The 16,360-nt window shown below is 48.1% G+C and overlaps 1 protein-coding gene and 1 pseudogene across 2 annotated transcripts; both read left to right on the top strand.

Annotated features, from left to right (window-relative positions):
- The first annotated feature begins 777 nt into the window (after window positions 1–777).
- On the top strand, window positions 778–1,195 carry LOC114885060 (annotated as a pseudogene).
- Window positions 1,196–8,551: 7,356 nt separating this feature from the next.
- Window positions 8,552–14,770, top strand: RTL6 (retrotransposon Gag like 6). Of its 2 annotated transcripts, XR_003791236.1 has the most exons (3): window positions 8,552–8,767; window positions 8,984–10,639; window positions 11,986–14,770. XR_003791236.1 is itself a non-coding variant. In XM_029206595.1 (2 exons), exon 2 carries the CDS (start codon window positions 9,298–9,300, stop codon window positions 10,015–10,017), a length of 720 nt encoding a protein of 239 aa, XP_029062428.1. In that variant the 5' UTR covers window positions 8,552–8,767; window positions 8,984–9,297; the 3' UTR covers window positions 10,018–14,770. The 2 variants fall into 2 exon arrangements, 1 of the variants encoding a protein (XP_029062428.1); XM_029206595.1 differs by having other exon boundaries at window positions 8,984–14,770.
- Window positions 14,771–16,360: the final 1,590 nt, after the last annotated feature.

The raw sequence follows: 16,360 nt of genomic DNA, 5'->3' as shown, positions 1-16,360 counted from the left end.
TAAGTTTTGTTTTTTTTTCTAAACCTATGAATGTTCAATTACTCCAGCACCGTTTGTTGAAAAAGCTGTCTTTCCTCCATTGGGTTGCTTTTGCATCTTTGTCAAAAATCAGTTGGACATATTTGTATGGGTCTATTTCTGGGTTCTCTATTCTGTTCAATTGATCTATATGTCTATCCCTCCACCAATATAATACAGTCTTAATTACTGTAGCTATATTACAAGTCTTGAATCGGGCAGACTGATATATCTCACTTCATTATTCTTTTTCGAAATTGTTTTATCTATTTCCTTTAGCTAGTTCCTTTGCCTTTCCATATATATTTTAGAATAATCTTCTGTATATCTACCAAAAATCTTGGCTCATCGCCGCGGGGCGCGCCTGGGGTCGGGGGAGAGCGACCCCAGGGCCCTTTCGCCTGCCCACAGTTCGCCCAAGACTCGGGGCCGAGAGGAAGCGCTAGAGCCCAGAGTTCTCCCTGGAGTTCGCCCCGCGCCGCCTGCAGGACGCATCTGCCTGGCCCGGCGACCGCCGCTCCCGCCCACCGCCCTGGAGCGCTGAAGGACGTCCACCTGGGCCTGGCCCTGCCCGGCCGCGGCCGCGCTCGCCTGGCCCTCCTCTCGGGCCATTACATTTACTACCATTACGGCTGCGACGGCGTGGACGACCGGGGCTGGGGCTGCGGCTACCGCACTCTGCAAACGCTGTGCTCGTGGCCAGAGGGCCGGCCGGCGGGCGTACCCGAACTGGCTGCAGTGCAGGCGGCCCTGGAGGACATGGACGACAAGCCCCCCGGGCTCCGGGGCTCTCGGGGATCGATCGGCTGTGTAGAGGCCAGCCTCTGCCTTGACCACTTCGGGGGTCCCCAAGGGCGCCCATGTCACGTGCCCCGTGGAGCAGCGCTTCAGGGGGAACTGGAGAGGCTCTATTCCCACTTGGCAGGGGCCGGGGGGGCCTGTAATGGTTGGAGGGGATGCGGATGCCCAGTCAGAGGCGTTGCTTGGCCCAGGCACGGAAGCCTACGTCCTGGTATTGGACCCTCACTGCTGGGGTGATCCGAAAAACCCCAGTGAACTACAGGCTGCTGGGTGGGTGGGCTGGCGAGAGGTAAGCTCAGCCTTTGACTCCAACTCCTTCTACAACCTGTGCTTGACCAGCTGTGACTCGGAGAAGCAGCTGCCCACCCTGGACTGAGGCTAAGGACCCAGAACTGAGCCGGCTCTAGCGCTGTACCCGTTGAGCTACCCCATATCAAAGGCAGAGGCTGCCTGATGTCAGACCCCCAGGAAGTCCCAGCAGAGCCTGGGATCTTTGGTGTCAATAAAGTGGCAAGGCCCAGCGCCCCACCCCCACCCCAAAATAAATCTTGCTTGGGCTTTGATAGACACTGCATTAAACCTGCATATCATTTTGGGGAGAACTGACTCTTTATTGTGTTGATTCTTCCAAACTATTTCACAGTGCGTCTCTTTCTCTATTTAAATCTTTTAAAATTTAAAATTTAATTTAATAAAATTTAATTTGATCAGGTTTTATTGTTTTCTGCATACAAATCCTGTACAAATTTTGTTAGATATACATCTATGTATTTTTGAGTGATTGTATATGGTATTATATTTTAAATGTCGCTGACCTTGTGTCCATTGTTAGCATATACAAATAAAATTGATTCCTGTATATTCACCTGCATCTTGTGACCTTGCTGAATTCACTTATTGTTCTAGGAAGTTGTTATTGTTGTTTTTGGTAAATGCTTTGGGATTTTCTATGTAGACAGTCGGGCCAACTGCAAGTAAGGACAGTTTTATTTCTTCCTTTCCAATCTGAATGTCTTTTATTTCCTTTTTTTTCCTTTCCTCATTGCTCTGGCTAGAACTCCCAGCACTATGTTGAATGAAAATAGTGAGAGGGAACGTCCTGGCCTTGTTCCCATTCTTGGGGGAAAAGCACACTCAGTCTTGACCATTAAGTATAAACTTAGCTATTGGGTTTTTGTAGAAACTCCCTATCAAGTTGAGGAAGTTCCCCTCTGTGCTCATTTTTCTGTGACTTTTGATCATGAATGGCAGTTGACTTTTTTTTTAAAGATCTAACTCACATACTATAAAATTCCCTTTTAAAAAGTATACAATTTAGTGGGTTTTAGTATATTCACAATGTTGTACAACCATCAACACTAAGTCTGGAATATTTTCATCCCCCCAAAAAGAAACCCTGTCCCCTTCAGCAGTCACTCTCCCTTTCCTCCTTCTCCCCAGAGCCTGGAAACCAGGACCCTGCTTTCTGTCCCTATGGGTTTGCCTACAGAGGACATTTCATATAAATAAAATCATACAATATGTAGCCCTTGTGTCTCACTTCTTCCACTTAGCATAGTGCCTCCAAGGTTCATCCATGTGGTAGTACACACCAGTACACTCAGCCCTCTGTGTTCGTGGGTTCTGCATTTGTGGATTCAACCAACCGTGGATCAAAAATATTTGAAAAATTTCCAGAAAGTTCCAAAAAACAAAACTTGTATTGTCTGTGCATGGCAACTATTTAGATAGTGTTTACACTGTATTTATCACGATTTATATAACATTTACATTGTATTAGGTGTTAGAAGAATCTAGAGATGATTTAAAGTATATAGGAGGATGTGTATAGGTTATATGCAAATACCATGCCATTTTATATAAGGGACTTGAGCACCCACAGATTTTGGTATCCATGGGGGGTCCTGTAACCAGTCCCCCGTGGCACTGAGGGACAAGAGTGTTTCCCTCCTTTTTATGGCTGATTAATATTCCGTTGTACTGTGATACCACATTTTGTTGATCCATTCATCAATTGGCGAACGTGCAGGTTGGTTCCTTTTTTTTTTTCTATTATGAGTAATGCTTCTGTGAACATTCATGTACAAATGTTCATGTAGACACGTGTTTTCAATTATATTGGGCATATGCCTAGGAGTGGAATTGCTGGGTTATATAGAAACTCTATGTTTAGCTCTTTGAGAAACTGTTCAACGGTTTTACAGTAGCTGCACCATTTTACATTCCCACCAGCTATGTGTAAGAGTCCCAGTTCTTCTGCATCTTCACCAACATTTGTTATTGTCTGTCTTTTAGATTACAGCAGTACTGGGGAATGTGAAGTAAGATCTCATTATGGCTGTGATTAGCATTCTCCTAAAGGCTAATGATGTTTAATATATTTTCATGTGCTTATGTGCCCTTTGTATATCTTCTTGAGAGAAACGTCTATTCAAATACTTTGCCCATTTAAAAAACTTGGGTTACTTGTCTTTCTTATTATTGAGCTGTAAGAATTCTTTATATATTTTGGGTATTAGACCCTTGTCAGATATATGACTTGCAAATATTTTCTCCCATTCTGTGGGTTATCTTTTCACTTTTATGCCAGTGTCCTTTGAAATAAAAAGTTTAAAATTTTGGTGAAATTCAATTTACCTATTTTTTTCTTTTGTCACTTGTACTTTGGTGCCATATCAAAGAAACTGTTGTCCAATCTAAGCTCACAAAGAAAATCCCTAGGTTTTCCTCTAAGAGTTTTATAGTTTTAGCTCTTACATTTAGGTCTTTGATCCATTTGAGTTAATTTTTGTACAGGGTGTGAGGTAGGAGGTCTAACTTCATTCTTTGCTATGGATATCCAGTCTCAGAAAAGACTATTCTTTGGTCATTAAATTGTTTTGGCACCCTCCTTCAAATAAATTGACTAAATGTTAGGATTTATTTCTAGTCTTTCAATTCTATTCCATTCAACTATGCCAGATCATACATTCTTGATTACCATAGATTTGTAGATAAATATTGAAATAGAAGGCTCTGTTGTCAAGTGCATATATGTTCATAATTGTTGTCTTGATGAATAGATCCTTTTATCACTACAAAATATCCTTCTTTTTCTCTAGTAACAATTTTTGTCTTGAAGTCTGTTCTGTCTGATATTAGTGTAGCCATTCCAGTGCTCTTTTTGTTAGCTTGAGTGGTATATCATTTTTCATTCTTTTGTTCAACTTACTTGTGTCTTTGAATCTAAAGTGTGCCTCTTGTGGATAGCATCAAATTGGGTCATTTAAAAAATCCATTTTGCCAATCTCGACCTTTCAAGTGGAATGTTTAACCCATTTACATTTAATGTATTATTGATAATGTAGGATTTACATCTGCCATTTTGTTATTTGTTTTCTATATGTCCTATTTTCTTTGTTCCTCTATTCCTCCATTACTGCCTTCTTTCATATAAAATAGATAATTGCTACTGTACTATTTTAATTCCCTTGTCATTTCTTTCACATATTTTTTGAATTATATTCTTAAGGTTGCCCGGAGGATTACAATTAACATCCTAACTTATAAAAATCTAGTTTGGATTAATACCAACTTAATTTCAACCGTTTAGAAAACTTTACTTCTAAATAGCTCCATCTCCTCCTTACCCGCTTTGTGCTATTATTGTCAGGCAAATTACATTTTTTAAAATAAATTTATTTATTTATTTTATTTTATTTATTTTTGGCTGTGTTGGGTCTTCATTGCTGCGTGTGGGCTTTCTCTAGAGGCAGCGAGTGGGGGCTACTCTTCAGTGCAGTGCATGGGCTTCTCATTACGCTGGCTTCTCTTGTTGTGAAGCACAGGCTCTAGGCACGTGAGCTTCAGTAGTTGCAGCACGTGGGCTCAGTAGTTGTGGTGCACGGGCTTAGTTGCTCCGCGGCATGTGGTATCTTCCCGGACCAGGGCTCAAACCGTGTCCCCTGCATTGACAGGTGGATTCTTAACCACTGTGCCACCAGGGAAGCCCCTACATTTTGAATATATTGTATGCTCATTAGTATAGATTTGTAAATTTTGCTTTACACAGTTGTCTTTTAAATAATACAGGAGAAAATAGAGTTACAAACAAAAATACACTTATACTGTCTTTTTAATTTACCTATGTTGGTACCTTTACTGGGGCTCTTTATCTTTGATATGAATTCCAGCTACTGCCTAATGTCCTTTCATTTTCGTCTGAAGGACCTCTCTTTATTATTTTTTGTAGGGCCAGTCTGCTAGTGATGAATTCTCTCCAGTTTTATTTACCTGGAAATGTCTTAATTTTCCCTACATTTTTGAAAGAGAGTTCTGCTGGGTAAAGAATTCTTCATTGATAGTCTTTTCTTCCAGCACTTTAAATCTATCTTCCCATTGCCTTCTGGCTCCCATGGTTTCTGACGAGGAACAAACTGTTAATTTTATTGATGACACCTTATATAGATCACTTTCTTCTCTCTTGCTGCTTTTGAAATTTTCTCTTTGTCTTTGACTTTCAAGAGTGTGATGATGATGTGTCTAGGTGTTTGAGTGTATCCTACTCGGAGTTTGTTGAGCTTCTTGGATGTGCAGATTAATGCATGTCATCAAATTTGGGGAAATATTTTGATTTCTCTGATACCATCCCTGGCAGGGGGCGGGGTGGGGAACATCATTTTAGCTTGGCAAGTGTGGAAGTCTAGGCTCCCTACTTAGCCTTTGCTGGCACAAATAGTGATGGGGCCACTGATTTTTCTGCAGCATTTGGCTGGAGTAGAGTGGTTATTGTCTAAGTATTCCATCTTCATAGGCTATCTCTTTCCTCATTCTTTGGCTTGAGAGGGCAGGCTTTTTGGAGGAGCTTTTTTTTTTGTATGCCTCTTCCAGGTTGCCAGCTTCTTTGTCTGCAAATCTGAGCTATATGATACCAAAGAATATCCAAGGAACCCACCACTGTGTCATTCCTTGGATACTGAGCAACCTAGCCAGTCTGCCTTTTTTCTTCCACCTTTTTGAGTCTTTTTTTTTTTTTTTTTAGTTGTTTTCAGTTGTGCTTTGCTGAAAGAATAGGGAAGCATGAAACTACTCCATCTTCCCAGAAATGGAAATTGACTATATTTCTTTTTAGAAGGTACTTTTTCATAGCCACCTTATCTTGTTACATTTCTGCTTCCCCCACCCCCATTGTCTGTTCTTTTCACAAATGTTATTCCTTCATTAGTCTCATCGAGCACCCTAAATATGCTTACTTAAAGTCTTTTTTTTCCAGACTGTTCTATTATTTTAATTTCACCTGGAGTTAATTCATATTATGATTATTGATTTTGGTGGCCATTATTCTTAGCATTAGATGTCTTCATGGGCTTCAGAGTTTTGATTTTTAGGCTCAATTTTGGGTAAAAGGGTATCTTTCACTTTCTTTCTCTCTTTGTGTACTCAACCCCCCTCCATCTTGAGGCCACTTCTCCCCCTGGTCTAGCAGTTTGGGGTCACTCCAGTGATGCCTGGTCTGCAGTACAGAAACGTGTTTTATATTGGTGGCTCACAATTCCTGGCCCTCTGGGGTCTACTTGTCAGCCATGGGGCGTGAGATTAATGATATTGGATGTTCTCCCTTGTCCTAGGGCCACACCTTCACAGAAGGTGTTGCCCCATGAAATGGTTGAAGAGATTTTTCAGACTCCTCTTTGACATAGGGGTGAACACTCTCTCCCCTCATTTCAAATAGGGATCCTGACTCTGTTTCCAGCCTTGTGTCCTCATTATGCCTTGGGATCCAGAGAACAGCAAGCCCGTGGCTTTGTCCATACTTAGCAGTTTGTGTTTCTGGACCACAGTGGAGTTTATATTGCTTTTGAGCCCAGCCAGATCCTCTCAACACTTTATTGTATAGTTTATTGTTGTGTGTTTGCGGCACAGAGCAACCCCTCACAGCCTGAATCATAGCATTATCTGGATCTGAAGCCAAATACTCTGTTTTTCTTATTTTAATATTTATTTTCATCTTTATTTAGCTCTATTTTATGCAATGCCACTTCGTATCCTGTTTGAGATAGGTGAAATACAAATAAATTATATATTTCTTCAAGTTTATGTTTCATCATTTCTCAAATCAAGGCGCACCTTATATTAAATGCATCTGAGAATTTAAGATGTATGGTGTCAACCACACCTGGAAATGCAGCAGACACTTCACTCATATGCACAGCATCCAGTAACCTGTGGAGGGGCAATCCGGGCGCTGAGGGCAGAAAAACCGGTGGGGTGACTCACAGGAATGGATTCCTCTGTGTGTTTGGAAAAAGTGGGAGGGGTAGAGGGGTACAGGACAACTTCTGCATTTGAACTCACCGACCTCAGGCAAGATGAATGCAGCTCCTGCCCCCTCGTGAGGTGGGAGAACTCACAGAAGCAGTTTAAGGAAACATTGTCTCCTTTCTTTCCCCTCTTGCTTCATGTACTGGACATTTTCAGCTGGTCGCAAAAGGTGCACTTTTTGTCACACTGGGGTACACACAGTTGTGGGCACAGCTAGACTCTCTCTTCCAAGTACTGACACCCTCATGTTCCAACTCCCATTTTATAGAAGCAAAAACTGTAAAGGTATGAGTGAAGCCGACTCTGGCCAGGCCTGCCAGAGGGGTGCAAGTGGCTGCCAGTAGTTTAGCCTCCTTGAAGACGGTGTCCTCGAAACACTGGCAATGGTGGGCGTCTTTTCTCTCCATTCATGCTCCATCCTGGAACTGACCATTTAGAAGTAGCTCAGCAAGGTCAAGTGGGAAAAGCATCCAGTTCCTGAGTCAAATAGCTCATACACTTTGGCCCAGTAATTTCACTCCTGGGCGATTACCCTGGCAAAGCTGGCAGAGGAAGGGGCTGGGATTCATACACAAGTGAGGTTTATAAAACTTCCACATGTAAAATAAGATGGAGCTCTATCAAAAGGGGCATATTAAATAAACTGGGTACACGATTTCATTGGAACATAGGCAGTAATTGAAAACTATGCTTTTGAAATAGTTTTAATGGAAAATGCTCAAATTCAGTGTGCAATTAAGGTCGCAAAGCATAAGGTACCATAATTAATATTTATTTATTTAATTATTTATGGCTGCGCCACGCAGCTTGTGGAATCTTAATTTCCCCACCAGGGATCCAACCCGTGCCTCCTGCAGTGAAAGCATGGAGTCCTAACCACTGGACCACCAGGGAATTCCCAATAATTGATATTTTGTAATAGAATATATCATAGAAAAGTGACTGGGTGGAAGTAGAGAAATATCACTATTTGTTCTCGCAGGTGGAGGGACTCTGAATATAAACTTTTTCAAAAAAGACTTCTCGGATATCAAATTTTTCTACAGTGAATATACACTACATTGAACTTGTATTGAAGTCACAGTATGTAAAGCAAACTTCGTTAAAAAAATTACAACCTATACAAAAAGAGCTTTACTAGCAGTCTTAGAAAGAATTTAAATAATCCTTAATTATTTAAATAATTTAAATTTTAATAATTCTTAATTATTCATAATAATAAAATCAGTCATCACTGATTGGCTGCTGAGGACCGGCACAGCGCAGTTGCCCGGGAGGCGGGGCTGGGCGCGCCATTTCCGGGGCGGGGCCTCGGCCGCGCGCGAGCCGGTGGTCTCCATGGCAACCAGCGGGGCCCAAGCGAGGCGAGCGTGGAGCCGCCACCGCAGCCGCGCAGGCCCCGCCCGCACCCCGGCCGCTCAGCCACTAGCCCTCCGCCGCGACACCGGGCCCGGTCCCAGCTCGGCCGGTGTTCTCTCCAGAGGCTGCCCGCGCCTGCCTCCTGCCGCCGCCGCCCGGGCCTGACGTGACCGGGAAGCAGTTCCCGCCGCCGCCGTGACTCATCTGCCTGCCCGCCTTCCCCGATCGGGCCATCTTGGTCGCGGCCGGCGCGGCAGACGGAGCCGCGGAGGAAGCCGCGGAGACCCAGGTACGCGCCCGCTGCCCGCCCCAGGCCCCGGCGCCGCCGCGGGTGCATCGGCCCTTTGTTCTGCCCCAGGTGGGCGCCGGGCCCAGCGTAGGGAGGGGGCCTCGGCGGGGGCGCCCGCATCGCGCCCGCTCTTCGCTCCTCCCACGCCGCGTCCCTTACTTCTAACCCCCGTTTCCAAAGTCGAAACCGTTTTTAAACCATGTTTTCATCCTTCAGGGCCCAGAACAAGTCCACCCTCCTGTGCAGCCCGCCATGGCCTTGTGAGGGCGGCGATCAAGGAGCCACATCCGGAGCTGGGGATCCCCAAGGGTCTGCACCCCCTGCCTGGTCTGGCTGTGCTCATCTCTCGGTCCGTCTGCCCTGCCTTCTTGTTTGGGCTTCTGAGCCACGCTGGGTCTTGAACCCTACCCTTTCCTTGGTTTCTCTCTGGGTCTACCCAATTTTAGCATTACAGGTGCTCAGGTTCTGGGATACCCAAACCCCCTTCTCCCGCTTCATCAGCCTCAGACTTAGGCCGACTTCTGGCCACCATGGTTCAACCCCAGACCGCAAAAGCTGAAACCCCAGCCTCTGCAGCTTCTACCAATGCCCAAATGGATGACGTCATCGACACCCTGACCTCCCTGCGCCTCACCAACTCCGCGCTGAGGCGGGAGGCCTCGACCCTGCGGGCAGAGAAGGCCAACCTCACCAACATGCTGGAGAGCGTGATGGCGGAACTGACCTTGTTACGCACCCGGGCTCGGATTCCTGGGGCGCTGCAGATCACCCCACCCATCTCGGCCATTACCTCCAATGGGACCCGGCCGATGACAACGCCTCCAACCTCTCTGCCCGAGCCCTTTTCCGGAGACCCTGGCCAGCTGGCGGGGTTCTTGATGCAGATGGACAGATTCATGATCTTCCAGGCCTCGCGCTTCCCCGGAGAGGCTGAGCGAGTGGCGTTCCTCGTGTCCCGGCTGACCGGGGAGGCGGAGAAGTGGGCGATCCCCCACATGCAACCCGACAGCCCCTTGCGAAACAACTATCAGGGATTCCTGGCCGAGTTGCGGAGAACCTACAAGTCTCCGCTGCGGCACGCCCGGCGCGCCCAGATCAGAAAGACTTCGGCCTCGAATCGAGCCGTGCGGGAACGGCAGTCACTCTGCCGCCAGCTGGCCGCCACGGGCACGGTGCCCTGCCCTGTGCACCCAGCCTCCAATGGGACCAGTCCAGCCCCGGCCCTGCCCACCAGAGCTCGGAACCTTTAGGAATCGGCCACCACCCTGGTCCGTCTGCCGCCACCCAGGTAGCATACCCCTTTTGCTGCGTAGAAGTGTCCGTACCACAGCATCGACCTTGTTTGAAGACATCCCTTCCCGCCTCTCTCGTTGCATAAGGACATCTGTCATTGCTCCTGGGCGCCCTGTGACCCACCTTGCTTCCTGGTATCGCGTGCTAGCTTGGGACCTCCACTGCATGTCTCCCTTCTCTCGCTTGCAATTCCAGCTCTTCTAGTGACCACAGCTCTGCTGCTGGGTCACGCTGACCCCGCAACACACTTTGGACCATTGGGGCTGACCTTTCCCAGCCTGACCAGGTTCACAGACGCTCGTCTTCCACCGTCTGCGGCCCCACGGCAGCTCCCCACCTGGCTGCCCTGTTCTCAGTAGTGAGCTTGCTGATGACAGAAAGAAGCCCTTTTGGCCAGGCGGGTGGCTTGATGGGGGTACCTGGAGAGGAGAGCCTGGCATCCTGCCCGTAGGTGATTGCCAGCCCTGCCAGGGCCCGGTGTAGCAGGCAGGGGCCTCGTCTCTGCTGTCAGCGGCCAAGGATCACAGCTGGGAGTGTGGTTCCAGTGTTTCCGGGGGGCCAGCTTCACTCTGCACATGAGTATGTAGTCCTTGTGCCCTGTTGCTGCCACTGGGAAAGACTGCTAATGCGGCCTTAGTGGGGAGCCCCCGCAGGCTGCACCCCCATCAATGCCTGGCGTTAGCTGCCAGTGTTCTGATAGCGCCAGGACTGGGGGGAATCCGGAACTCGCCTGCTAGGAAGGTCCTTGTGACTTGGGATCACTGGGCATTTCCATCAAGCCTCCACAGGCAGCACGTACATGTCCATCCCTGCCTGAGACCCGCGGCAGGCTGAGGGTGGGATCTAGAGGCTCACTTTGCTGCCCTGGACCCCCCGTGGGAATCAGCGGTGGTGTCCCCCCTGTGGGAATCAGCAGTCCCCCCTCCTCTTTGACCCCTGGCACTTGGTGGTGCGCTTGTCTAGCTTGAGACCTGTTCCCTTCTCCCTGCAGGGGACATGTGGCCTTCACCTCAGCCCCTTGAGCCACACATACGATCTCTAGGTCTCCAAAGCCTCTGTGTAGCGTGTCCTCCCCAGGCCTGGGCTGTCCATGAGATGTCCAGCCTTTGTCCCAGAAAACATGGACTCAGGGCTGGAGACCCAGCTCCTCTGGGATGCATCATTGAACCCTTAAGGAGAGAGGGTGTCTGCCTCTGCAGCCCCGGCCAAGGCCTTGCTGGCGTTTGCAAAGGAAAAGAGCTGCGGACTGCCTCGGTCTTAATGCGGGGACAGTGCAGAGCTGGTGCCCGTGTTCTGATTCTGTGCCTCTTAGTGGTGGGTGGCCTTCACGGGGGACGCCCAGAACCACTTTCTAAACGAGTCTTGGCCAAGCCCTTTGGACCGTGGTGCTCCCACCATATTTCAATGCCAAATGAACCGCATTTCCATGACCACCCAGGCGGTGGGAGATGGGCTGTCCTACCTTGGGTTCATCTGCCCCTGTTCTGCTGGTCCAGGCCCGACTGCCGGAGGACAGCCTCTGTGCACCCCTGCAGGCCTACGTCTTGGGACCCCCAGAGGTTGGCTCCTAGGGCCCATCCCCTCTTCCTAAGAGTTTCCATGATGCAGGGGAAAGTGACTGTGCTCCTGAAGCAACCACCGCCTACAGGGTCAAGGGTGATCAGTGGTTGCTGGGGTTCGTGGACCACTGCTGCCCACTCATAAACTCTGTTAGCCCAGTTGCCCTGCTGAGCCACTGCCTGAACCCAGGCTTCAGGCCCCCCTGGATTCCAGCCGAGGCTGTTCAGGCGGGACCGTGGTGCTCATTAAGCCTGAAGCCGGGGAGGGCACACAGTGGGCCACTCTTCTGGGGGGCGGGCCCTCCGGTGTGGGGTTGTGCAGATCACTTGCACTTCCTGCTCTATTCTCTTCTGCCTACCTGCCAGGTGGAGGTGCCCACAGCTGAAGGGGTACAACGACACCCGGGGAAAAGGAGGCCTGCAGGGGTAACTGACACCTTGAAAGTTTCCACGTGGCCCAGCCCAGCCAGGGTAGGAGACCCAGCACGGGAGCAGGGCAGGAACTGCTCGCCAACCCCTGGCTGTGCGCAAGTGGCGTTAGAAGTCCTACTGTGTTTGCATTCGTGCTGCATTTCAGCTGCCGCACATAACCAGGCCAGAGCCGCTAGGCAAGGCTGGCCATGCTGCCTGCCTGCACCCGTGACTGGCCCTCTGCACATGGGTCGTCGTGCCCAGCCTGGGCTGCTGCTGCAGCTGCGTCTGGGTTGGTGAGTTGCTTGGGTTTTGCCTGTTGCTGCGCACGGTACGGGCTGGGGATTCTGCTGCTGTTGGACGCCTGCGACCTTGGTGATCGCTTCCTCAACCTTGGAAACCGGAGTAGATGCGAGGCTTGGGGTTGGACTTGGAAGAAGCCCCACGTTGGGAGCCCCTGGTGGCTCTAGTGGAAGACACCCTAGTCCCCAGCTAGAGAGGATGAGACCCAGGCTTCATGCAGCCCAGAGCAAGGGCAAGTGACTGGGAGGACCGAGCTGGAGAAGGCAGCGGGGGATGGGAGCTGCTCTGTACATATTTGGGGTTTATAATTTCTCTGAATTTAAGAGAACAGGTGTTGATTTATTAAAGGGACAGGGAGTTAGTAGTGTTAAACAGTGCATGTGAGGGAAAGTTTTATGTTTTTCATGGTGTTGACATTATTTGGACTATACTGTGTCTGTCTTCTGGTCTCCGTGGTACCCCATCTGGTAAGGAAGCTTCATTGCGTAACAGGGCATCGTTCGAGATCAGATTTAGAAGAAGGGGTGACCTCTGGCCTACTGTATAGTGTGACCTTGGGATTGACTTAATGTCCTGAAGCATTTCGGTGACTTCTAGGAAAAAGCCAAGACCCATCTCACTGGTCCCAGGTGAGTATATAATGAGGAGGTCATGACACGGAGCCCAAAAGCACCCCATGAAGACGCAGGTAAGATGCACGAGCTGCTGTTGTCAAGAGGGACAGAACTACCTGCTGGACCATGATCCTGACAGTTCGGCCTTTAGGAGGAGGAACAAATGTGGGGAGAGCTGGGCAGGTACTTAGGTTACCTTAAGGGAGCAGCCCCGTGACTGAACGAGCACGCACACAACGGGGCCAGCTACCAGGGCTGGAGTTTGGGTGGGAAGAGGGGAGAGATCTTAGCCGTCCCTACCATCTTGCAACCAGAGCTGTAAGCCTGAGATCCCCTCTGCTCCGAAAGCCTTAGGTTAGGGGCTTAGAGATGAAGATACAGATGGGGCTCTGGAGAAGGCAACACAGCACCGATTGTTGGGCCGGCAGCAAAAGCTTGCCTGTGTGGGGAGAGGGCTGGGGTTTAGGATAATTCCATCACTCACCACGTGTGGACAGAGCTGATGACTGGTGTGGTCTCGGGGCCCCAACGTCGGGTGTGGCCGTTGGCAGAGCACGGACGCAGTAAAGGTGGTGGGGTAACACCAGCTCCTCGCCGCGGCATCAGTAACTCCTTTGCATAACCAAGTAACAATGTCCTGGTTGTTTTCATTATCAAAGCCAACCTACACGTCATAGAAATTTTGGAAAATAAAGTAGTAGAAGTACAATTTTAACATTTTGGTGTTTCTCCTGGTCTCTCCCCACCCCCTGCCCCCCATGGTTTCTCTGCTTTTTGTTTTAACATAGTTGTGATACTACCTACTGTAATGATACGATATCGTGTATTTTCATTTACGTCACGGGCATTTCCCTGTGTTATTTCTAATTTTATGTTGAAAGGCCGTGTGCTCCTCCGTGAAGCAGTGCCAATGGTTGATCACCAATTCTCTTACTAATTTTTCACCATTAGAAATTGATGAATATCTTTGTGCATAAAGTTTTCCCCAATGTCAAGTTATTTCCTTAGGGTAGATTCTCAGAGGTGGGGTTTATTGAGTTAAAGAATATGAAAACTTGTGGGGCCATGATTACATACTGACAAGTGGTCTCCAGAAATGTTTGTACCCATTTACACTGCCACCAGCAAAGGTAAACGTGCTCATTTTACCATCTTGCCAGTACTGAGTATTCTCATCTGGCCAAATACTTGCTAATCTGATCATGAAAAAAATAGCATTGTATTTTAGTTTGCATTTTTTCGATTTCTAGCGAAGTAGAACATCTTTTCGTGTCAAGCAGTTGTATTTCTTTTGTGGATTGTTGGTGACCTCTGCTCTTATCTACTGGGGGTCTGATAAATTTGTATGAGCTCGTTATATATTAAATATATTAACCTGCTGTGTGTCATACTCGTTGCACATGTTTCCACCTTTTTACTTTTTTGTGTGTTTTACTGAAATTTTAACTTGATACGTAGCTGATCCATTCCCTCACTTGGCCCTGTGCCCACCAGACTCTTAAGGTAGGCACACATATACGGCTGTACCACTGCACTGGTAGCAATGGCTGACGCATAGTAGGTACTCCACAAACGTTTGTGAGACTGGCGTGGATGGATGTGCTGGGCATCCACGATGCGTCACACACACCACCCCCGCCCCCAAAGTGCTTGTGAACCAAGAACAGTTCACAGACCTTTTGGTCCCAGAATCCCTTTGCACCATTAAAATCCTTTAGGACCCCGAAGAGCTTCTGCTAATGTAGATTTTGGTTATCAATATTTACCATGTTACAAATTAAAATGGAGAATGTTTCAAAATACTATTTTGAAAATAAACTCATTACCTGACAACACGAATAGCATATTTTAAAGAAAACTATTTTCTAAAAAAATTCAGTGAGAAGAGTGGCATTCTTTCATCATTTTGCAAATTTCTTTAATGTCTGGCTTAATATCAGTAGAAGACAGCTGGGACCTCAGACCTGCCCCTGTACTTCATCTTTTGCAAGGTCACACGTCACATAGCCTCTGAAAAATTCCACCGTACACTCAGGAGACAGCAAGGGTGGAAAACACACAGGATATTTTAGTAGTATTACGGAAACAGGAATACCTTCCAGAACCGGAAAGGGTCCTGCCCACTTTGAGATCCCCTGGTCTGAGAAGAGACAAGAGTAGTCCGTGCTGCAAACCCCTCCATCTGTCCTTTGTGGTTTCCTTCACTGCTTTAAACTGAAGGTCTTTGTTTCCCTCTAGAATTAATAAAGGCACTTCTGGAATTAGTTTGGCTTGTAGTGTGAGGTGAGGCTCCAACTTGACTTTTCCCCAGTTTTTTCTTTATAAATTTATTTATTTTTGGCGCGGTGGGTCTTCGTTGCTGCACATGGGCTTTCTCTAGCTCTGCTGTGGTGCGCAGGCTTCTCATTGCGGTGGCTTCTCTTGTGGAGCATGGGCTCTGGGGCGCGTGGGCTTCAGTAGTTGTGGCTCGCGGGCTCAGTAGTTGTGGCGCACAGGCTTAGTTGCTCCGCGGCATGTGGGATCTTCTCGGACCAGGGCTTGAACCCGTGTCCCCTGGATTGGCAGGTGGATTCTTAACCACTGCGCCACCAGGGAAGCCTTCCCCAGTGTTTAAACCCGAGATCACCTACTGACTCCTTTCTCCCCCTCATCCATGTGTTTCCTCCAGCATATCTGAAAATCTTATCTTTTGTGGCGCCGACTTTCCCAATATCTAGTGATCCATCTATCTCCCCCAGAACTTCCCTTTTAAAAATGATTTCGGGTTTATATTTTGTATTCCTAATAGAGGGTCTTCCCCTTCAGGTTTTCTTAGCTGTTCTCACCAGGTGAACATAAAAATTAATTCTAAATTTTGCCCTGAATCCCAGCGCAGACGCAGGGCTGGCAAACTGTGCACAGGCCAGAGCCCTGGAGGGTGAGGTGGCCACTGCTTCATGCCCACGGAAGGCCTTGCCCCTGGGGTTTCAACCAACGTTCCTCTACGACTGGTGGCTGGTTTGCGATCAGGGGTGAAAATCTGTGTCCCAACTGGCTAGCCTGCTGCCTAGTCAGGGTCTTCTGCTTGGAAAAGTCTAGAGTGCGCACGATGCCCTGCTGGCTGGCCCCGGACGGCTGGTCCTAAGAGGTTTACAAGGGCCTCGCTGTGTCTTTCAAAAGTTCTTCCCTGGGTTCCGGAACATCTGGATGTAGCTGGGGAGTCTTCTGGATTCCAAACGGTATTGTGTCCCCAGAAACCTGCTGGTCACGCTTCAAGCACCGCATTTGAAACCATTAGCAACGCTGAGTCTCAGACCGTATCTGAGCAAATTCCAAAGACAGGAGTCTCGTGAGATCTGCCCGTGAGTTTCCAATGGCCACCAGGCTCTGGGCATCTGCTAAAGCCTCTTCCTAAGAAAAGTTAATTTCTAGGC

The sequence above is a fragment of the Monodon monoceros genome, unplaced genomic scaffold (genome assembly GCF_005190385.1).
Source record: "Monodon monoceros isolate NGI ecotype Baffin Bay Population unplaced genomic scaffold, NGI_Narwhal_1 Super_Scaffold_6, whole genome shotgun sequence".
Classification (NCBI taxonomy): Eukaryota; Metazoa; Chordata; class Mammalia; order Artiodactyla; family Monodontidae; genus Monodon; species Monodon monoceros.
Note: the sequence above shows the minus strand (reverse complement) of the source record. Positions and strands in the feature narration are given on the sequence as shown.